The sequence below is a fragment of the Microtus pennsylvanicus genome, chromosome 11 (assembly GCF_037038515.1).
Source record: "Microtus pennsylvanicus isolate mMicPen1 chromosome 11, mMicPen1.hap1, whole genome shotgun sequence".
NCBI classification, from domain to species: domain Eukaryota; kingdom Metazoa; phylum Chordata; class Mammalia; order Rodentia; family Cricetidae; genus Microtus; species Microtus pennsylvanicus.
In genome coordinates, this window is record NC_134589.1 from 33,531,031 (window position 1) to 33,555,344 (window position 24,314).

The 24,314-nt window shown below is 41.5% G+C and overlaps 1 protein-coding gene and 1 long non-coding RNA gene across 3 annotated transcripts; both read right to left on the reverse strand.

The window, feature by feature from the left end:
* Window positions 1-623: 623 nt before the first annotated feature.
* Window positions 624-15,177, reverse strand: LOC142860220 (uncharacterized). Its single transcript, XR_012912316.1, has 2 exons — window positions 15,047-15,177; window positions 624-1,341 (listed from the first exon to the last, which is right to left on the reverse strand). It is a non-coding gene; the product is annotated as an uncharacterized LOC142860220 (long non-coding RNA).
* A 1,566-nt stretch (window positions 15,178-16,743) lies between these two features.
* Srsf1 (serine and arginine rich splicing factor 1) lies at window positions 16,744-20,588 on the reverse strand. 2 transcript variants are annotated; one of them, XR_012912315.1, is made up of 5 exons: window positions 20,192-20,562; window positions 19,558-19,742; window positions 19,005-19,177; window positions 18,123-18,804; window positions 16,744-17,257 (listed from the first exon to the last, which is right to left on the reverse strand). XR_012912315.1 is itself a non-coding variant. In XM_075991161.1 (4 exons), the coding sequence occupies exons 1-4, from the start codon at window positions 20,383-20,385 to the stop codon at window positions 18,610-18,612; spliced, it is 747 nt and encodes a 248-aa protein (XP_075847276.1). In that variant the 5' UTR covers window positions 20,386-20,588; the 3' UTR covers window positions 16,744-18,609. The 2 variants fall into 2 exon arrangements, 1 of the variants encoding a protein (XP_075847276.1); XM_075991161.1 differs by having other exon boundaries at window positions 16,744-18,804; window positions 20,192-20,588.
* Window positions 20,589-24,314: the final 3,726 nt, after the last annotated feature.

Sequence of the window (24,314 nt, forward strand, 5' to 3'; positions counted from 1 at the left end):
CTGGGGTGGGGCCGGGGGCGGGGATGGGGCGCGGCGTCCCCCCCCGCGGGGGTGTGTGATGCTGCGGTCCGTGGCTCAGGCAGCTGGAACAGGGGGGAGCTCAGGAGAGAAGATGGAGGACGCCAGGGTCTGGCACTGGCCCGCTGGGCACAGCTGGGCTGCCTTGAGTGACTCTGATTCGGTGCCCAGCGGCGTGGCGTCCTCATCATACCCTCATCAGCAGTCAGAGCCCCGGTCAGTCACCTGGCTCTTCAGTCGGCCAAGCCCATCACAGCTTCCACCTACGAACTAAGGGGACGTAGGATTTCAGTGTCCCTACCCTCCGGGATTTTCATTCCTGGCCAACCAAGCCCTCTCAGCACTCTTGTATAACGCCATCGCCCTTTGCGTGGCCTTCCAATTTGAGCAGGGAATTCCACTAGGATCCAGTCTTAGATCCTCCTAGTGTGGAGGGAAACACTTCCCACGCGTTCATATGTCATTACTGGGTTATTCTTGGGTGAAGGACTGTGCTTCCCCATCCTTCCCTCTCATTCCAGATACAGGAAACTATATTCTTTAAAAAAAGACTCTCTCCCGCCAGGGTTAAAAACAAACAATAACAACAAATGAGAACAAGTATATAGAGAAAATTATTTTAGTATTTTAGTACATTTTCACCCCTTCCTCCTCCCGAAGTCAGACTTCTGGTTGGACAGCGTCAGATGTCACTAAGGTGACCCCAGCCTGTTTGCAGTTCCAGTCTTCTGTGTAGGAGTCAGCCACTGCTAATGGTTGGAATCTGTAGATCATAAGCCCGCATGAAGTCTTGAATGTTTTCTATCCTTTCCTCACATAGAGGTAGCTACTGTGAATATCAGAGACAAGCTATTATTAAACACGTGTCTCCAGTCCAAGAAATCCGTGGTGGGGAAATGAGGGGGCAGCCTCCTCTATGGTATTTTTATAAACTGGCTTTTAAAAATTCCTCAGATGGGTACATTATTTCAGGACATCAACATATTTCAAACTGACTCTTATCCCCTCCAGACACTTCTAATGAAAGCCACATCTTCAGCTTCCCCCAAAATATACGATCCAAGTAGCATAGTTGCAGAACTCTGAGATCACAAACTTTAGAGGTACAGTAACTTGATCTATTTTTCCACCCATTAAACAAGCAAATATATTGCTCTCCCATTCTTCTTCCATCAGTCACCAGAATAAAGGGGCTGGGAAATGAAGGTCTGGTTCCTTTTAGTGTTGGTTCCCCATTAGATATTGCCTGGAGGCCTTGGGTATGAACGTGAGTCCAGCAGTTTGGATGGATCAGTAGCAGTAACCACCAGAGAACTGGTCAGCCTAAGATAGGAGGGGACAGAGAATGAGTTTCTGAAACAACCTTCAGCTAAACTACTATATGTTCCCTGCATCTATCAGTCTCTCTTAATGTTTCAGAAAGATAAGTTTACATATACATGTAAACTAAGGAGAACTAAGATGCAAACCCAAGAAGAAAGATAACTAAAATATGTTCTAAGGTCTGACCCTGGACGTATGTCCTTGCATTTTCATTCAATATATATATACTAGTCTCTGCTTCTTCCCCGCCTTAGAAGATTCATTCAAGGTCTCTGTAAATTTGCTTTCCCTCCTCCTGTGTATAGCTGCTTCTCTTTAGCTGCTCTTTCAAACTGTGAGCAAATGAAGTTTCAGGATTACAAAACCATTCTAATGCCAATACTATGCGACCTAGAAACCCCTTCCCCAACAGTTTCTTAGTGCCTTTCAATCAGGGTTTCCCCATGAACAGGAAGTAGTGGTCAAGTGAAAACAGTTAAGTTCTCAAACAGAAGAGGTAGAGTTAAGGGGGAAATGGCTAATTTCATCTCTATCCATAAGAAAGAACCAGAATTCCCGATTGTTCTTCAAAATCTGCCTAAAAAGGAAATTAACCATATTTTTAAAATGTTCAAGTTTTATTTGTAATCATAAGGTGTGCATGTGGAAAGCAGATTCCCAAGGTCAGGAGAGGGGGTTGAATTTCTTGGAGCAGAGTTACAAGCAGTTGTGAGCTGCCATGGGATGCTGGGAACTGAACCCAGGTCCTTTGCAAGAGCAGTATACACTCTTAATCACTAAGCCATCTCTCCAATTTAATGAAAATTTAAATTAGTTATTTTACCTAAGGAAAACCACCTCGAAGTTTGGAACATGTACTCAAAAACAACCAGATTCAACTGTTTTACAGGAATATAATCAAACCAACTAAGATCAAGGACTCCAACCTTAAAAAGGGCATTTTTACCTTTAGGAGAATTATCTTTAACCATAAACAAAATGAGTGCCTCTTCAGAGGCCTGTTTCTACAGAATTTACATTGACATTGTCAAGATTACAAATGTCTACAATTCAGCATACTTACCTCAATTATTAAAATCAACTTTCAATGATTTTAATCACTGAATTGATAAATGGTTTCTAAGCAAAGAATTACATACTCACACTCACTCACACACACACACACACACACACACACACACACACACACACACACACACACACATCCACTCCAAACAAGTCAGGTTCCAAATTCACTCTGTTCAGATTCTCCATTCACCTTGGGCTATATAACCTATCACCCACCCAGATGTAAACAGTGAGGACAGAATACCTATCCCACAAGGGCAAACTAAATGAAAATGTTGTATAAAATTCCTTTTTTGTTTTTCAAGATGCTTACTTCTGTTTAACAGTCCTGGCTGTCCTGGAACTCACTCTGTACGCCAGGCTGGCCTCAAACTCAAACTCACTGAAATCCACCTGCCTCTGCCTCCCAAGTGCTGGGACTAAAGGCGTGTGACACCACTGCCTGGCTATGTAAAATTCTTAGAATACTGCTAAAATATAACAGGTATTAGGTAAATATTTTTTTACTGGTTCAGCGGTTAAATTTGGGTCTGAAAACTCAGCAGGCAGACCCTGAGCCAATTAATCACAGTCTTCTCACTCACTCTAAAAGAGGCAGGTTTTCTCTCATCATCTCATCCCAAGAACCCTAAAGTAGATCACCAAAAGACTAATGACAAATGACAAAGATGCCTATTAAGTTCTGTTTTTCCAAACTCAGAACACGAGTAGAAAGCAAGTCTTCTGCTGTAAACTGTCTGTCCCCAAGTAATATTGCTTAAAAGAAAAAAGAAACAGTTAAAAGAAATCTCAGGCTTGGAGTGGTGGTGCATGCCTTTGATCCCAGAACAGGAGGTTAGAGGTAGGCAGATCTCTGTGAGTTGAAGTCCAGCCTGGTCTATATAGCAAGTTCCAGAACAGTCAGAGCTAGAGACCTTATCTCAAAACAAAAACAAAACAAAAAAGCCAATAAATAAAAAAACTAAAAAAAAATAGCTGAGTGGTGGTGGCACACACCTTTAATCCCAGCACTCTGGGCAGAGGCAAATGGATCTCTGTGAGTTCAAGGCCAGCCTGGTCTACAGAGCAAGTTCCAGGACAGTCAAGATTGTTACATAGGAGAAACTGTCCTGAAAAACGAAACAAAAATAACACCTAAAAATACTTAAAATCGGCAAGCTAACATCCTAAATGTGTGTGCACGTGCGCGCACACACACACAAACCCACACTGATAACCAGAATTGACTAGAATGGTGGCACAGGACAACTTCTGTACTTGGAAGGCTGAGGAAAGAGGACTGTAGAGTGTTGAGACTAATCTGGGCTACAGAGTGAGTATAGGTCAATCAAAGCTACTTAGCAAGCAAAAATTCTGAGGGGCAGAATGAAGGGCTACAGTAATAGGAAAAAGTACTGGCTATAAAGAATTGTTACTCCTCAACATCACCATCAATACAACCAGGGAAGAAGGCATACCTCTACCAGAAAAAAGCGAAGGCTTGCCTGGAAGGGCAGAAGTACTCTCCTCCCCTTCTACTGGATAACCACTCTAGCATGTCATTGCTAGTTGTGTTTTAACTGGCAAGAAAAAGAGGGAAACAATAAAGATTCCTTTATTCCTGAATACCTCTTTAAGCTTCTTGACAGCTGGAATAGTCACAGGGAACAAATCTACTCATATTTCTAGTAGAGTCCAGCTGGTATTTGTGAGAACTTGATTAAAACACTGTTATTTTTACAAAAGGTCATGACCCAAGACTTCAAAAAAAAAGAGTCTAAGGTCATAAAAACAATTTATCACCTTAACTCTTTTTGACTCTGTCAAAAATCAACAATATATCTATCAGTTTCATCCATAAAGCATTTATGTCAAAATGCTAACTTCCATTTGTGACAGAATATCTAACTAATAAGGGCTGGAGATATAATACCATGGTAAAGCACTTTGCCTAGCATGTGGTAAGTCCTACATTTAAGCCTTAGTAAGCAAAAAGAAATACTGAATAAACCATAAGCAAATAGCATAGGCCACAGAAGGAAAGAAACTAGCACAGGTTAAAAATATACTAAGAAATTCGATACATCTGGAAAACACACAGGCACCACCAACATTTCTCTTTGAACACTGTTCCTCACTACCCTTAGATGCCCCAGGTCCCTAGAGCAGTGGATAACTTAACAGATCTACAAATGTAGTGGGCCTGACTAACCCACAAAGCTTAGCCTCAATTCTATCATCAAAGCCTTTAAAGTTGCTGATTTAGAGACAAATCCCTTCTCAGTGACTATTGCCTCTACGCCAAATATATTAAAAATTAAGCAGAATTCGTCAGCATGGTGCCATCAATCTAAGTCGTATGTAAAACTTCAACTAATTATAGTGCCTCTCCGAAAGTTCCTATAAAAAGTGAACAAAGTCAATTGGGCAGTGGGGGCACATGCCTTTAATCCCAGCAATTGGGAGGCAGAGGCAGGTGGATCTCTGTAAGTTTGAGGCCAGCCTGGTCTACAGAGTGAGTTCCGGGACAGGCTCCAAAGCTACAGACAAACCCTGCCTCAAAAAAAGCAAAAAATAAAAAAGTGAACAAAAAACCCATTTTGTGAACACCCTTTACTTAAACAGAAACAATTCTCTTCATCTCCTCTTCTATTGGACCAGTTTGATTTTCAGTCTGAAGAGGTGGGTTGCCCCTCAAATTCTGGTAGTGAAACGAACAGGGAAATCAGGAAACCAGTGTTGAGGACTTATGCAGCAAGTTCTCTGGGTTAAGAAGTGAAGAGCAAATATCACAAGAGTAGCCAGATCAGGGTCTAGAAAAGCTGTTTTGGTCTAGAAAACAAGCCAACTGAGAGCAACAGAAGACCAGGTAACCTAAGATTTGGCTCAGCTTCCAGAAGTGGGAACTGACTCAAGGATGTTTCTTGACCTTGAGGCTCTGAAGATAACCATAAGCTACTACATTTGGTTATCCAGTCCAAGCATCAATGACAAGAAAGGGAAGGTGAATCAGTTCTCTCTACACAGGAACACAAGCTGTACTTAGCATTGACTCTTTAAAATTGTAAATAATATACCTGCATGTCCAAATACTCAGTTTTCATGTACATTGGCAGCAGGCTCTGCTCAGTCTGAAGAAATTTTAGGAGGGCAGGATAGCATTCGACTCAGTGAACTAGTAGAGTGGTACAAAGGGAAGGCTAGCTATTTCTCTGATGTACCTGTATGTAGTCTCAGCTATACAAGGGCTGACTCAACTGACAGAAGTTAACTGTCTACTTTCCAGACCTGATCCTGCTCTCTGCTTTTGTTTTACTACTCTATGTAACATTCACCCCTTACCTTCCAGCTGTTTCCTACTTCTCTAACTTCCTCTTTCTTCCCACCTCTCCTTTCACTTTCTCTCAGCATTCATTCAGAACTGAAAGCTCAGGGAACAGATGGTAGTAAACCAAGGCGGTGCAAATGCTTCCTGTGCATTACGTATAAAGTCTACTGCTAGGTTTGTAATACACATTATTTGGTACTTACTTTAGATAGTAATGTTACAATGTTCCACATATGAAAAATATTTTAGACCAATTTATGCAGGGCAGTGGTGGCGCATGCCTATAATCTCAGCGCTCGGGAGGCAGAGACAGGTGGATTTCTGTGAGTTTGAGGCCAGTCTGGTTTACAAGAGCTAGTTCCAGGACAGGCTCAAAAGTTAGAGAAACCCTGTCTCAAAAAACAAAACAAAACAAAAAAACCCAAACAAACAAACAAAAAAGACCAATTTATTAAGCTACATATAATCTGAGATGAAAAACACCCCTTACTGATACTTATATGTTAGAACTGGTAACTTACTCTCAGAGCACTTTGTCTAAGACTATCTACATAGGTACACTTAAAAAAACTAATGCTAACACCTGAGGAAGCCCCCATATATGTTCAATACATTATTCTATTTTGATGAAACAGTTACCATCAAGTAATCTTCTCGTCGGAGAACTATGAAAATTCAAGGTAACTTGATCAATGGTAAGATGGGAGGTTCATTGCTGGAAGCGATAGACTTATTTAGCATAGGTAAGGAACTTTGCTTGAACCCCAGAACAATACAAAATAAAAAATAGGGGTGAGGTGGCTTGGGGGGGAGGGCCGGCAAAGGTGCTAGCTATTGCTGCCAACTATGACAATCTGAGTTCGATCCCCAAGGCTCACACCAGGATAGAGAACAGACTCCCACACCAAGTTGTCCTCTGACTTTCCACACTTATGCTACAGTAAACACACATACACAGAAAATGTAATAAATATTAAAAATGGGCTGGAGAGATGGCTCAGCGGTTAAGAACACTGGCTGCTTTCAGTTCCTGGGAGTATGATGCTCTCTCCAGGCAACAGGCAACTCACATAGTACAGACATACAGTCAGGCAAAACATCCATACACATAAAATAAAAATTAAAAACAAAGCCAACCTAGCAATGTACTGAAGTAGTTTTGAGGATAGAAACACATTTAAGGAAACTCAAGGAGAGGAAAAATGACATCACAAATCCAGTACTTCAAATCAGCAATGTATTCATATAGTCTCTCCTAGCAGCTTCACTTAAAGAGAAATAGCTTAGACACAGTCCCCAATCAGGCCATGATGAGAATTCAAAATAGAAAAATGCACTGAACATTTTGAAAGGCTAGTCAGTCAGGGCATCTCAAGGACAACCTTCCCAGTTTAATGAATTTAAATCAGTTGTAGACTGTACTCAAGCTAAGTGTAATGCAAACATTTGACTGCAAACTGGAAATAGGCAAACTCACCACTCAAACTTTAAAAACTCAAAGATCAGGGGCTAAAGAGATTGTTCGGAGGTTAAGAGCACTGGCTGCTCTTCCAGAGATGCTGAGTTCAATTTCCAGCAATCATATGATGGCTCACTATCTACAATGAGATTTGGTGCCCTCTTCTGGCATTTAGGCATACATGCCAGAGCACTATATACATAATAAATCTTAAAACAAAAAACCTCGCCTACCCAGAATGATTAACAATTCAGGTCAGCCAGGTGGTGGGACACATCTTTAATCCCAGCACTTGGAGACAGAGGCAGACAGACATCTTCTCTTGAGTTCAAGGCCAACCTACAGAGTTCTAAGACAGTCAGGGCTATATTGGAAATCACTTGTCTCAAAAAAAAAAAAAAACCCTCCCCCCATTTACTTTGGGTTTGCTTTTGTGTATCTATTTTACTAATACTTTAATATATACTCAGGCAATGCAGAAGGTGGGAATGTAGCTCAGCTGGTAGAATGTTTGCTTGCTTAACATACAGAGGCCTAGGTTCCACTCCCAGAACCTCATAAACCAGGTATGGTCGTCTCTAGACCCTATAGTCCTAGTACTTGAAGAGTAGAGGCAGGAAGATCAAAGATTATCTTTAGCTACATAGCAAATTTGAGGTCAGGCTGGATGTATCTCAAAACAAAAACGCAAAGTAGGAATCTTTTGACATTTATCATTGGACCATCTTACTGTCGTTATAGGGCTGCTGCCTAGTTAGTGAGTGGCTGGTTAAGTCCGACCTCTATGTGACCTGTTGTCCTTCCATGGGGCCAAAAAAGGGCAAAGGCTTTTTTGAGCTGTCTGTGTACTGCACACACTGGAAAGCCAGGAAGTCAAGCAACTGTCTTGGAACTGGGCTCTGGACCAAGGCCAGGGTTGGGAATACAGATCAGATAGTACCCCCTGGTGGCACTAGGTAGATACTACAGATGGTATTTAGTCTCTTCTAAAGAAACAAACTCCCAATTGGAAGGGAAAAGGGAGGGCGGGAGGAGAGAGAAGAGAGGGAGACAGGAGTAAGCAGAAGACCTGGATTCATGTTTTGGCCCTACCATTTTTAACATCTCTGAGGGGGTTTCTTCAAACACCAGAATGAAGTTATCACTGAATGAGAAAAAGCGTATCAGCACCATTTAAAAGTTAGCCATTACTATAATAAGAGTCATCAAATCCAGGTTTGATGACATATGTCTTAATACTCAAAGGATTTGGGAGATGGAGGTAGGAAGATCTCGAGTTTAAGGCCAGGCTGCACTATGTGATACCGCATCTAAAAACAAAACAAAAACCAATCATAATAAACCATAATAAACATCGTATATCCATCCATTTTTCCAAGGGAAAAAGAGAGAACAAGAGCATGAACCTGAGGCTACTATTCTGGGAATAAGCCAATTCAGACCAGAGACAGACACATGCACCACGGATCTAAACTAAGCATTTGACTCAGACTGTGCAAATATATTCACATTTACTCTGTTGTGCATGCTGGTATAACTGGGCATCTTGCAGGAAATTTAAAAAAAAAAACAGGTCTTGCTCAAAATTATTTGTAACTCCAGTTCTAGGGGATCAACAAGCATGGCACACATACATATAGAGGCAAAACATTTGTATAAAATATAAAGAAACCCCAAAACAGTCCTCAAAGAGCTATATAGTAGGCAGCAGGCAAATATACATTAGTAACAATCTAAAGAATATACTAAATTTAGTGGACACATGTGACATTTAAACATGCACAAAACAGAATCAAAATCCCATTAGTTTGAACAAAAACTCTTCAGCTATTAGCCAATCGAGTTATTTATTTTGAGGTTCACTAAGTAGCTCCTAACCTTCTTGGAGCGCAGAGATCCATTCAGCTCTGTCACCATGCCTGATGCTTACTTGGTTGTGGTTTTATTTGAATTGTTTAAAGACTTACTTTTATGTCTATGCCACAAGAGGGCCTCAGATCTCCTGGAAGTGGATTTACAGGCAGATGTAGGTCCTCTGGAAGGGCATCAAGTGCTCTTAAACGATTGAACCATCTCTCCAATCAATGAAAAGAATTTTTGTTAAAGGAATGGGCTTGCTGTTGTAGATTTGGATATGAGTCCAGTATCTGTATTCTGAGTTGTCTGAATAACTGCTTAAGTTTGTTCTTGTTCTTTCAGCCTAAAGACTACGGTCAGGATTCTGAAGAGTTTTTCTAACCCCAAAACCATGCTTACATGCTTAATTATGAATTTGTGTAATGTTACCTATTCCACCAAAAATACTAAGCAATCTGCAATGATTCTGAGGAAGGGCCACTAAATTCAAGCCATATTCAGACTTTCTCTGTAAGACTCAAATTCAGGGAAAGATGAAAAAGTGAGTCTTAATAAGAACTACTTAGGGACAATGCCATCGTTATCTTAAAACGAGTCTCACTGAACAATGGTGGCCTGTGCTTTTGATCCCAGGACTGGGGAGATAGAGGCAGGCAGATCTGAGTTCAAGGCCAGATCTACACAGAGACAAGCTCAAGCTGTCCCTGTGTCTTACCTTAGATTCCCAGTGTTCTAGGTATCACCTAGAGATTATACATATCACCAGACCGATGCCACCTACTGGTGGGTTTGTCTTACTATTGCTAGCTCATGACGACCTTGAATTTAAGATGCTCCTGTCTCAGGTTTTGAAGTATTGGAAAACTAGGATTATAGTGTGCACTCCCAATCCTATCTCATCATTAAGGCATTTGAGATGTGACCCAATGTTAAGAACTTTGTTTTGAGACAATGTCTCTCCTGTGTAGCTCTGGCTGTCCTGGAACTCACTCTGTAGAGCAGGTTGATCTCAAACTCGGAGACCCACCTGCATCTACCTCCCTGAGTGCTGGAACTAAAGGCATATGCTGCCGCCACCACCCAGCAAGAACATACTTTTTATAATCCCCTCAGTTAACCAACAGCTTGAGGAATAATATTTTTCTCTGTATCATTTCTTGTCCATTTAAACCTGCCGCAGAATTGCAATTGGTTCTTGGGAAATATAATTACTAAAATCCCATTGGATAGGAAAGTTAACATATAAAACAATGAAATAAATTAAGGGATTAAATGCATCTTGGAGAAAAGTACAATCAAGTGTTTGGCACATGCTAGATATGGATCAGTTTAGAGTACTGTTCTCACCCAGAGGATCTGGGCTTGATTTCCAGCATGAAGGCTCACAACTATGTGACTTCTGGCCTCCAGACACTGCACACATGTGGTTCAGAGACAAACATGCAAGCAAAACACCCACACACGTTTTTAAAATTTCTAGAAATTTCTATAAAGTTTTTAAGCATGTTGATTTTGCTGTTTTGTTTTGAGACAGTGTTTCACTGTGTAGCTTTGGAGACTGTCCTGGCACTCACTCTGTATATGTGAGACTGGCCTTGAACTCTGTGATCTGTCTGCCTCTGCCTCCCTGGAATTAAAGGCATGTGCCACCACCAACTGGCAGGCATGTTGATTTTTAAAGATTAAGACTAAATATAATTTGTGCTGAACCTTGAGGAGCATTAAGATTTGAAGCAGCAAGACTGCTAATGGGGAAATGTGTGTGTGTATATGTATATATATATATTAAAAAAGACAGAAACACCACACACAGATATACAATAGCAAAACCAAAGATGGTCAGTTAGCATTCACATGTCAAAGGGGGACATGACATAACAGTGATAAAAATTGGAAAGGTAAAGTACAATTGACAAACAGGATAGCCAGGATGAAGGCTTCTCATTGAAATCAGATAAAATCCATCAGTAACAGACCTGGATATACACAAGAATGCCGATATTATCAAGTGATGATATGAGACAACTTTAAGCAACAAATTTCCATTATTTCAGTAACCAGATGTGGCACTTGGGAGGGTTTCAAACTGAAAGTTGAGGTCCATCACATAGTGAGACCTTGTCACAAAGAAATAAAACCCCAGAGGCTGGAGAGATGGCTCAGCAGTTAAGAGCACTAGCTGATCTTTCAGAGGTCGTGAGTTCCACTCCCAGCAACCACCTCTAGTGGGATCTGATGCCACCTTCTGGCTTTAAGGTGTACATGCAGTTATAACTCGATGCATGAAATAAATCTTAAAAAAAAAAATAAAACCCCAGAACGAGTCTGGTTAAGTCAATAGACATGGTAGCACTGAGGTAAAGACAGAACTTGACTAGTACCTTGCTGAAATTTACTACTTTTCTGACTTCAGGGAAAAGCAATATTTTGCTTTTAGTTGTTACAGTGTGTTTACTGCGTAACTTACAATGTTATGTTTCTAGTCTTAAAACATGATTATCACACTATATATTCTGTAACTAAAATGTCTAGGACATGTTACTGTCACTGTTAGATAAATATACTTAAGAACTACAGTCACTTTTAGGTTTCCTTTTGAGAGTTGAAGTAACTGACCCCTACTACTTCTTGTGACCTGAAAGTGACCCCAAACTTAAGTTCCTCTAATAAATACTTCAAGAAACAATCTTGCCATGCCCTGACATTTCAGCAACCTAAATTTAGCCCTTCTTTTACTAAGAGAATCATCTGTGTAATGCAAAGCTAGAGTTCATCAAGAAATAGTTCTATTTTATATAGAAATTTTTATAGAGTAGAGGTGAATAAGAAAAGGGCAGTACACACCTAGACACAGGCATAGGCTTCCTAAAAAGAATCATAACAAAGAGAATTCTGGGGTCCCAGTGGGGATTCAGACTGCCTTTCACATGTTAAACTGATTCAAGGAAACCAAGCTCTGAACTAGGTCTCACTATAGACCAAGTTGGCTTTCAAACAGCAATCTTGCCAGTTTATCCAAATGCTCTAGAGTTCAAACTTGTAGCCCCATGAATAGTTTCCAGCACAACTTTTATTATGTACATTTGACCAATGTTGTCTCAACTGCAAATATAATTTGTCCACTTACAATGTCTTATTTACTGAGACTGAAGAGATGGCTCCCTTACAGACATACATGAAGGCAAAGCACCAATGTACATAAAAAGTAAATCATGGGCTGGAGAGATGGCTCAGAGGTTAAGAGCACTGGCTGCTCTTCCAGAGGTCCTGAGTTCAATTCCCAGCAACCACATGGTGGCTCACAACCACCTGATCTGGTGCCCTCTTCTGGCCTGCAGGGATATACATGCAGGCAGAACACTGAATACATAATTAATAAGTAATAAATAAAAATTTAAAAAAATAAATAAAAAGTAAATCATAATGTCCTTTTCCAAGTGGTAGGTTTTTTTAAGTTCGCACAGACAAGTTTTACTTCAAAAAGGAAACAAATTTGTGTCCTTTCCTCTGTGGGCTATGGGGTATTAGGGGAGTTGGAAGAGTGGTAAAATTGAGACAGAAAAGCTTATGGTAACAGACTTTCATTCTCAGTAACCTCCAGCTCCTAAAATGTCAGTAAATAAACTATGTCAAGAGACCTGTACTGACTTTTTGATTAAAGCATTCTCTGCCTACAATATAACTAACTTGACAGGGTTAGGTACAAATTATCATTAAAATTTTATTAGAAACACTGAAACAACACTGCTAAACCTGCCAGAGAAAAAGCTCTGGAAGTATGCCCATTTCCTCCTGTTATTCCTCTTAAAGATAACCACTGTTTGAAACCTGCACAGACCCCAGCAGCTGTGAAAGAACATTGCTCATGATTAGTTAGAAAATTTATCCAAACCATCTAACTTTGTAGATTGATACTGTAAAGGCATTGCAGTAAAGCTTATTTCCTGCTTTGTGGCAGAGCTCCCTCTTGTGGCCAACTGATTTTCCCTATTACTAATAAAAGCACTGTAACAAGCCATGGGGACACTAAAGTCATGTCTCTGGTGAGTAACATCACCATGAAGGGATCCTATGTCTCTCACAGATCCCTTCATGGTGATGTTACCAATAGCTTACAGTCACTACATTTTATGGTACAGAAATCAAGAGATGTTTAACTACTGCCTCCATCCCCCCGACCCTTTTTATTTTGAGACAGGGTTTTATGTAGCTTTGGCTGTCCTGGAACTCACTCTGCAGACCAGGCTGTGGGCTTCAAACTCAAGGTATCCATCCATCCACCTGCCTCTGGCTCCCAAAGTGCACTACCACTGGACTCTCTTTTTTTTTTTTTTTTTTTTTAAGATAAAGCAGTTGGCTTGACTCGGCTTTGCTTACCTAAATGGGAACTTCCATCAACAGCCATGCATGACTTGTATTTCCTCTAAGACACTGACACTATCAAAATGTAAGTCTGAAGTTGCAGCTCAGTAGTAAAGAGACCCTGGGTTCAAATCCACAGCACACTAAAAAGTGATACTTTTCTGCCTCTGGCGGTTTCTAGAATTAACTTGTGCTATTCTGTCCTATTTTCCGTGTACTGTGAAGCAACAAGAAAATACCCTTTGATAAGCACAACAAAATTCTGAATTACCGAGCAAAGCTTTCAAAATTTAAAAAACATTCTTAAGTTTTCAATCATGGAACTGAGTGGTTTAAATATGCTGTTAATTTCTTTTCTCTAAAGCAAAAACTTTGCAAGATTTATTCAACAATCACAGTAAAACTTTTCAAGTCAACTTCATTCCAATCTTACAGAACTAGAATGGGCAAGGTTCCTAAGACTGAAAAGGAGTTGGGGAGATGGCTTATCTGTTAAGAGCACTCACTGCTTTTTCAGAGGACCCAGGTTCTGGTTCCCAGCACCCAGCAGCTCCCAACTGTCCAGTCTCCACCTCTAGGGGAGTCCAGTGTTTTCTTCTGGTATCCAAAGGCACCACTCACACACATAGAGCAGTTACATACAGGAAAAACACTCAAACACAGAAATACAAAAAACTTAGACCAACCAAAAAAAAAAAACCCAAACCCCTCTGGAACCTAAATACCTACTACCCTTAGGAGTACTGTACTACATACATACTGGGTGGCTGAATATTCCCTTCCATGGAGTAAAACAGTCTGCTAGTGTTAACTATATAGTAAGATGTGGGTGACACCTTTTCCTCTATACCTGGTTCAGTCTAAAAGGATGGAGAACTTAAATCTCAATAAGGGTTTCAAAGTAACAGCCTTTTATTCACTCCCAAAATTACATACAGCAGCGTTAATCCTCCACAATACTAGTACAATTCTACATTCAACTCCTTGCCCACCCAGGAGAGATGTATTTGAGTTTCACGGTTTTCATACTTTACATGAAGCTTTTATCCATATACCTTATATAAACACCTTCAACATGTCTAAACAACTTTGTAATGAAGAATGCACTAGTATTTCTGCTGGCAAACTCATTAGTGACACTAATTATACAATGAAGGTATCATTCTGGCCAGATTTTTACATTCAATTGGCTCGACAAAAACAATCCCTGGTACTCATGGTTTTTAAGATTTCAGAATTGTGGATTGTCAATTGATCTTCAAATCATGATAGAAATAAGCCAAAACTGGTTGTTACAACAGAACTCAGTCTAATACTTTCTCTCCTTTTAATACTAAATACATATATTTTATTTCATTTGTAAATTTCACTACAAGTTTCATATACAAAGCAAAAAGGCAAACACCAAGAATTGACCTCGACCACAGGAAGCTGAAAATAGCACCAACCCTACAAAACCATGTTCATAGACAAAACTAAGAAAAGCTGATCTTAGAATTTATCACATTCAACTCCAGAATTAAGATGGGCGGATATGTAAACATTCAAATTACTAAAAAGCTGGGAGGGGGGACCATTCCAAGAGAAAATTATTCATTCCAAACTTTAGTTCTTAAAATTTAGACCCCAAACTAGGTATCAAAATGTCTTACCTTTGTCTCCAGTAGGATGAGCTGAACAGCAAGCTGGGTTATTCAACCAGATGTTATGCAAAGTACTTGCTTAAAGAGATTTAAGTGCTTTCTTGGTTAGAAAAACTAATCATAGGGTCCCTACAATATCCTAAGGGAACAGAGAAGGGGAAGGGGTGGAAATCAAGGTAGTATTTTTATTTCCAAAATGGCATAAATTGTCAGTATGGGTATAGGTCTATTTCTTAAGACTTAAAACTTACTGTACTTTCCAAACACTGCTCTCTAGTGTTCAAACCCAAGACATACATAGTCTTATAAAGGCAAAGAATACTTTTTATTCATTTCAATCTAGGGCTGAACTACTTAAAATAGATAACCTTCATTTAATAGAGGCCATTTCTTGGTCTTGTTTCCAAAGCACTCAAAATAGCCAATTTGCTTGTATTGAGCTCATATTTGCCTTTCAAAATTATTTTAGTAAACTGAGCATAATAGTTCATTCATAATTCAAGAGTTTGGTAGACTAGATTGCTTTGGAGTGGGAGCCCAGCCTGGGCTACATACTGAATTCTAGGAAAGTCTAGACCAAAGCAAAGCCACACAAAGAAAAAAAATCCACCATTTGAGAGCTTTCCTGATCATACAATGTACTTAAAAACATATTCACATTTAAATTTTTAATCACATATTTATGCTAATTCTTTAGTATTATTTTCAAAAGCAAATTTATGCTTAGTTATGTTTTGAATTCTCTTAACTACAGTTACTTAACCTTAATGAGTCTACACTAAAGTGAAATCCTGGTTTTGAACTTAAGTTTATCTATCACTTTCTTTTCCAGGACAGTCTTTAAAAATGTATAATTGTGTGACCTTATGCAACTTTCTTGAAGCCTATGTCTTTCATATTAAAATTCCAGTCTCCCCTACATTTTCTTATACCTGACTAACCTTAAATTCAGCCAGCAACCCAAAGGAAAAGTTAAAAATCTAGCTTCTTCCATTAGGATACTGAAGAGTGATTTGTTCATTCTAACTATAAGGAAATCACAAGCTTGGGATTTTAAATAAAAGTACCATACTCCACTCCAAGCAAGATGAAGATTCAGCTTTACAGGAGCTAACAGAGATATATAACACTAGACTAAGATATAATTGCTGACTTAATACAGATCACTAAGTTTGGGGACAGAATACTCTTTATGGCTGAAAAGCTTTACAAGACATATTGATTCACCCTATAAGCAGTTAATATGTCAACATACTGTCCACAACTCAGTAAGATCAGTGCTGCTTTCTATTACCCATGCTTATGTTACTAATGAATTTGAGTGTCAAAGATTTCAAAAGCTATTTTCAACATCAAAACTTACTAGCCATCAACCAATTTTGTACAAAAACCTATTTTGTCTAAAGTATTACCAAAATAAACAGTACCTGTAAGTTCTTAATCATACTTTAGCAAAATATGAAAGCTTAATTTCCAGACTGTTAACCCCTACATAAGTGTACTACATACATGACTGCCTCACACTCAGTTTATTATCCCCTTAAGACTTCCACAACAGTAAGAGACAGTTATTATCGTTTATTAGATTAATATCTTTAATTACTAACAACACATAAACAAGTCAGAATTTATCAATTTAAAGAAATAGCTGATACACTAGTTACCCAGCAAAATTTTACATGAAGAGGAAAAAGGACAACCATGCATCGTTTTTTAAAAAATGTTTATTTTTCAAAGAAAAACGGCAATAGCCAATTGGAAACCTACTTATTCTTTCAACTCCAATATTGTTTTCTTTAAATTTAGAAGTGACTTACTGATTTACTATTTTAAACAAACCCCCCCTTTCCCCTTTAAATGTTTACCATCTACTCGTGCTGAATCCTTCCAAGGAGATTGCTCCAGCGTTTATCTCCAGGTCCTCGCTTTGCTCCTTTTACCAAAAAATGCAAAACACAATTCCATCGTGCATCTTAAGGGCTCCAATCGTCAAAAATAGGAAAAAACTCTTTGGAATAGCCAATTAAGTTGAATGAAAAAAAAATCCACACGAATGCGGTTTGGTTGGGGCAGGAAGGAATCCACTCCTACGTTCCTGGTAATCTGATCCCGCTCCATGAATCCTGGTAATTCATCCTCCCTATCCTATCCACATTATGATTTGAATCCAATGATCCAGCTCCAAGGATTGGGATCCAGTGAGCCCTCTCCAATCCAAACCTTTATAACCAGCAAAACCAAAAAAGAGGAGGCAAAATGTTAGATACTGTAATCAAAAAAGGTTTCTGGGGAATGATGAGTTATGTCTGTCATCAGTTTAACAGATGTACATCAATAACTATCAAATTCCCCAAAACAAGTTTCTGTATGGTGTTTAGATAAATTTTAGAAATTTAATCATTACAGAGACTAACTGGAAGAAGCACTTTATATTTACACTTCAACTGATAATGCCAACACTTGTTACTGTACAGGTATCACGTTTTGTGGTTGCAAAGTTATGTAATTGAAGTTTACTGGTATTGCTACCCACCTAAGACTAAACTAAATCTATTGCTCCCGTCTGCAATTTAGCTTGTAAATTAAAGTGTTTTAAACATGAGTCAATTATGAATAGTAAAAGAGAAGGCGAGACTTAAAGTACTCCCAACTAGATTATCTACACTAATACGTTGGAATTCTATATTCTGCTGTCATTTTGTCTTTAAAAAATGAAATAATAACGCTCTATCAGTCACACAGAGGACATGCAGATTTAGCAGTATTGATATTATACTCTGTTTGGAAATAGACACCCTGTACCCTCATGGACACCAACAGCAGGCCACACATTAACAGTTGTAACTAAGCACTGACAAATTAGCCATTCTTCCCACATTAGTCCCTATTAAAACAAAAAGGGGGGAAGGGAGCAAATAATTGTTACAAAATGGGCAATTTTGCCACAATTGCCAAGGTTTAAAAAGCAAAGCAATTGTAGCTAGAAATAACCGCATAAGATGTTGATAAAAATTTTAACCCTTGTCTTTTAGTATAAGGTCAATACTGCCAATTTCATCTGTGACAATAGCACTTGGAGTCATACCATTGCCTCCATTATTGATCTGATCCTCCTCAATCCTCCTTTTGACAATCCTAAAATGATTGAAATGTGCTCCACAATCCTTAATCCAAAGCATTCTTAATCCATCTCTTCAGATATGTCTACAGAAAGACACATGAAAAGCAAGATAAACATAAGAACTTCCCCAAGTAAGATAACCACAAACACCCCCAACATCCCATTTCACACAAACCAGAGCAGAATAGACATTTACACAATATCACAGTCTGAAGAGCATGGAAATTAACTAAATTTAAACAATCCTGTCTATGACATCACTTAAAATACAATTTACCAAGACATGAGGGGAATGTAGATGTTAGGAGCAAGGGGATATTACATAAGAATGCAATTCAACACTTTAGCCCATTCTGAACAAAACAGTTTGAATTAAAAAAAATGAAAAGATTGTACTGAGTAAAGGAAAACTGTATACAACATGGGTTCTACAAAAAGTGTCACCAATCATCTATGTACGAGAGCGAGATCTGCTATGACGGGGAGAATAGCGTGGTGATCCTCTGCTTCTCCTTGGGGAGTAACTGCGACTCCTGCTGTTGCTTCTGCTACGGCTTCTGCTACGACTACGGCTTCGAGATCGAGATCTTCCATAACTTGGACTTCTGGGCCCATCAACTTTAACCCGGATGTAGGCAGTTTCTCCCTATTGGATAGACAGAACTTTCCATTGAAAGATCTAAGCTTTCACCTGTCTTCAGACATGCTGAATGAATACAAAGACAGACAGACCAGGTCTCTGGTAATTTATTTGGATGCCCTTGCCTGTATCCTTACCTTCAAATTCCACTGTTAAGAACACTGTATCCAATTCTGGTCAAAGAAAAGAATAAGTGTATAACCTACCTCATGAGATCTAAACTTAGTGTTATCCAGTTTTCGAACTGCATACGTCATATCTTCTTTCCGTACAAACTCCACGACACCAGTGCCATCTCGGTAAACATCAGCATAACATACATCACCTGCTTCACGCATGTGATCCTTTAAGTCCTGCCAGCTTCCACTCGGAGGCAGTCCTGCAAAAGTGATTTCCCCCCACTTAATGAGAATTACCCTGCTCCACGCTAACTGTATTAATGTCCATCACAGCAAAGATTATTTTAAAATACTTAATGAGTGTACTTAAGTGTTTCCACGTAAAGAGCTGGTAAGAGTCTGAGATCCAGAGTCCAAACTTATTTGTAAAGGATCTTCATAGGCTAGTACTGCAACCTAATTTGGGTAAATCACCACCACAGTAATCTTTATTTACTAAATTCACCCCCAAAACCGAAAAGCCGTTTTAAGAGTTCGGGTAAAAGGAAAAGGAAAGGAAAACAAAAAACCAAACACCAAAACTTGTAGTTGTCAGATCAGTCTCGCGGGGAGAATTTTTTAACCCACAGAGTCCACTCACCAGAGACAACCACTCTGTTCTCCGAGCGCCTGGATGGCGGGCCATAGCGGCCTCTCGGAGCTCCGCCGCCTCCACCCCCGCCGCCGCCTCGGCCGGTCCCGCGGCCGCTTCGAGGGAACTCTACCCGCAGACGGTAGCCGTCGTAATCGTAGCCGTCGCGCCCGTACACCGCATCTTCCGCGTCTCTGCGTGAGCACAGAAGGCGAAGGGGATGAGGAGGAGGAGGAGAGGGACCGGCGCCGCCAAGCTCCAGGCGCTCGGGGAAGCCGCGGGGGACCGGCGCACATGCGCACCCCAGACGGCGCCGGAGCCCACATGCGCTGCATAATAGGGCCGGCCCCTCCCCCACCCAGAACCACGCCGGGCAGACTCCCGACCACCACGCCAGCCCTCAGCGCCTCAGTTTCCCGCTCCGGGGGCTGCGCATGGGCTCTGGGGACGTCCGAGGCGGCCGGCCACCGGAGACAGCACGCCGACTCGGCTCCTTGCTCGACTCCTGCAGGGGCGATAGCGCCTCGCTCCCGGCCTCGGAGCCCCTCCTCTCCCCCCCACCCCCATAATGTGAAGGCCTCGAAAGCCTTGCCCAACTACGCCAGCCTATGTCCTCAAGGCCGCAAGCCCCACGCTGCCTCACCGCGGGTCCTCGAACTCAACGAAGGCGAAGGGCGGTCCCCCGCGGCGGTTCTTCAGGTCGATGTCGCGGATGGCGCCGTATTTGTAAAACACGTCCTCAATGTCCTTGGTTCGGATGTCTGGAGGTAGGTTACCCACGTAGATGCGGCAGTCGTTGTTCCCCGCCGGGCCACGAATCACACCACCTCCTGACATGGCGGCGACGAAAAAGCGCGGACTCGAGAAGAGGCCTTCCCACCAAGCCTAGCGTACGGCCGAGCGAGCCCTGAGCGGCACCACGTCTCCCGCGGCCCGTCCAAAATGGCGCCTTTATCAGCTCGGCGCACTGATATGGGGGGGAGGGGGGGAGGAAGAGAAGCCGGAGGAAGCTGCGCGTCCGTCGCAGTACGCACGCGCACGGGCGTAACGGGTGCTGAGAAGTACGCTCGCGCAAGCGCGACGTCACCCTCCGCACGGAGGGGAAAAAGTCCCTCGCGTCTCCGGCTGGCGGAACGATTGGTTCGCGAGGCGGCCAGACGTTTGGCAAAATTTACATACTGAGGAGGAAGGGGCTGTTAATCCCTGCTGAGTCGAAGATAACCGGGCTCCTCAGGAGGAAACCGGCTTTGAAAGCAGCTCGGCGCTTTGAAAGGATTTGATGAAACCTAGCCTGCAGCCGAGTCCCGCCATGCTCCGCGGTGCTAACGGCCTTTGGCGGGAAAGGCGCCGGGGGCGGAGCCAGATGATGCTGAGCTGTTGCTCCGGAAACCTGGGCATCCTCCGCGCTTCGGCTTGGTTGGCGGAGTGGCAGGTGATTGGTTTCAGAGCTCGGGCGGAGCTGTTGTCTGGTGTTTCTGCGAATCTGCGGTGGGCTGCGTTTTAGACTGTTAGAAAAGTGTCTAGGCGGATCCTTTCCAGCTTTCCGATTGAACCCTGCCTTCGGTGTTTCTCTTCCTCCTTTCAAAGGATGAGAAAGGAAATGTAGTAAAATATATGCAAGGACCGTAACTACTAGAGACAACGGTTACATCTCAGGTCCGAGATCCGGCTTCTGTGCTAGACTAGGGAGTTAAGAACTTTTTTGCATTTTGTCTGAAATCAGGATATTTATATTGGATACCACGATTTTGTTTCTTTGTTTTGTTATCACGGGAATGGAATTTAGGGCCTTTTGTGTGAAATCGTACAGGTTTTCAATGTTGTTAATGAATTCGAATTGGAATAAAAGCAAAACCAAGCAGAACTTGGTAACATGTGATTTCAATTTCATCACTCCGGAAACTGAGACAGGAGGATCCATGTTAGCCTATGATACACAGTTCCAGGTCAGCTGGGACCATGCAGGGAAACCCTTTAGATTAAAAAATTGGAAAAAATAAAGCCAAAGCCTTTTTTGTTGTTCTGTGTGTGTGTGTGTGTTGTTTTGTTTTACGACGCAGGATTTCTCTCTGTAGCCCTGGCTGTCTTAGAACTTGCTGTCAGACCGACCTGGAACACAAGAGATCCACCTGCCTCTGCCTCCTGAGTGCTGGGGGATTAAATGTTTGCACCACCATCTCCATTCTAAAATCAGCCTTTCATAGTCAAAGTATACATAAAACAGCCAGAGGTGATGGTGTATCTTTAAATTCCAACATGTGGGAAACAGAATCTCCAAGTTCGAGGCAGCAAGAGCTACATAGACCTTGACTCAAAAATAGATAAGCTAAATCAGATCCCCACTGGTTTTAAGGGTGATTTTCTGCACTGTTATTTTTGGTTTTTACTAAATTTTTCTTTTGTGCATATTCTGTATCAGACGCCGTGGCACACCTATGAGAGTCAGAAAATGAATCAGTTCACCCTCCACCCCTACCGTGTGAGCCTCCGAGATGAGTACCCTCACTGCATGAGCCGTCCAGCTGCCCTTAAATATTTATTTATTTATTTATTTATTTATTATGTATACAATATTCTTTCTGCGTGTATGCCTGAAGGCCAGAAGAGGGCACCAGACCTCATTTCAGATGGTTGTGAGCCACCATGTGGTTGCTGGGAATTGAACTCAGGACCTTTGGAAGAGCAGGCAATGCTCTTAACCGCTGAGCCATCTCTCCAGCCCCCTGCCCTTTACCTTATTAATCATCTACAGCAGTCCTGAAATGGAACTATTAAATATTAGGACTGACTGAAGAAATCAAGGCAATGAGAGTGGGGAGGGGCAGAGGCGATGAAGTGATGCCTAAGGTTTCAAGGCAAAATGCCTGAAGTGAGAACCTATGGAATTCCTGGGAGAAACTACAAATTTGACTAGAAGTCACAGTAAAGAAAGGAACACAGTATTTGCAAAATTTTAAATGACTTTAAATGCAAATAAACAGTTCAAGAAAGGACAGTTTTTTGTTGATAGTCATAAAAGCTAGTGGAAGTGGTTTTTTTTTTTTTTGGTTTTTGTTTTTTTTTTGGTTTTTAGAGACAGGGTTTCTCAAAAAAGCCAGGCCTGGAACTCGCTCTGTAGACCAGGCTGGCCTCAAACTCACAGAATCTCTGCCTCCGGAGTGCTAGGATTAAAGGCGTGTTCGGTGAAATGAATTTTATTACAAGGCATGGTAGCCCACATCTGTAACCCCAGGCCTCAGGTGGTTAATGAGGAAGATAATAAGCTCATGGGGAGTGAGGGTTACATATGAGACCCCGCTGCAGAAAACATGTTTAGTAAAGGTCTTGGTAGCAGGGCGATGGTGGCGCACGCCTTTAATCCCAGCACTCGGGAGGCAGAGACAGGCGGATCTCTGTGAGTTCGAGACCAGTCTGGTCTACAAAGGGAGTTCCAGGACAGGCTCCAAAGCCACAGAGAAACCCTGTCTCGAAAAACCAAAAAAAATAAAAAATAAAAAAAATAAAGGTCTTGGTGAAATACAAACGGAATTTGAAAGGATCAGAGATACTTGTTGAAATGTTGGGGAAAGTGGGGATTGTTTGGTTTCGAGTCAGGGTCTCCTGTAGCTTAGGCTGCCCTTTAACTTTCCGTGTTAGCCCTCCTACCTGCATGACCAGCTTGAAAAGTGAAATTTTTGTTAAGTCCTTAAACTATGTGTGGCTGGCCCATATTTATCATCTCAGCACTTGGAGAGGCTGGGGCAGGAAGATAAGGAGTTCAAAGTCAACCTCTACTGCATGTATTTCCAGTTAAAGACTGGGCTGACCTATGGGAGACACTGATTCAAAAGTGTGCTGAGGCATGCCTTTAATCCCAGCACTCATGAAGTTGAGGCTGACTGGTCTATGTTGTGAGTTCCAGGACAACCAGGGCTGTGGGGGGCAGGGAGGAAGGAATGGAACTGAGGTTCTCTGGTTTTGGTTTGGTTTTTCTAGACAGGGTTTCTCTCTGTAACAACCCTCTCTGTCCTGGAACTCTCTCTGTAGACCAGGCTGGCCTTGAACTCAGAGATCTGCCTGCCTCTGCTTTCTTACTGCTGGGATTAAAGGTGTGAGCCACTATGACCTGGCTTCCCCCCCCCCATTGTTGGTTGTTTTTTTTTAATATTTATTTATTTATTATGTATACAATATTCTGTCTGTGTGTATGCCTGCAGGCCAGAAGAGGGCACCAGACCCCATTACAGATGGTTGTGAGCCACCATGTGGTTGCTGGGAATTGAACTCAGGACCTTTGGAAGAGCAGACAATGCTCTTAACCTCTGAGCCATCTCTCCAGCCCCCGGTTGTTTGTTTTTAAGATTTTTTTAAATCTGTGTATGTATTTGTGCAAGCACCAGTACAAGTGCCTATGGAGACCAGAAGAGGACATTGGGTCCCCTGGATCTGGACTTACAGGAGCTTATGAGCTACCCAAGGCAACTGGGAACTGAACTTGGGTCTTCTACTCATCCACTAAACCATCTCTCCAATCCCTACTTTTGTTTTTTTGTACGGGGTCTCTGTACACCAGGCTGGCCTCTGCCTCCCAGGTGTTGGGATTAAAGGCATGCACCACACACTTGGCTACATTTATTTATTCTTTTACGTGTATAGGAGTTTTGGTATACCATGTGTGTACAGTGCCCTTGGATACCAGAAGAGGGCGTTGGGTCCCCTGAAACTTGAATTAACAACTGAGTATGAGCTGTGTTCATGTGGGTGCTGGGATTGAACCAGGATCCTTT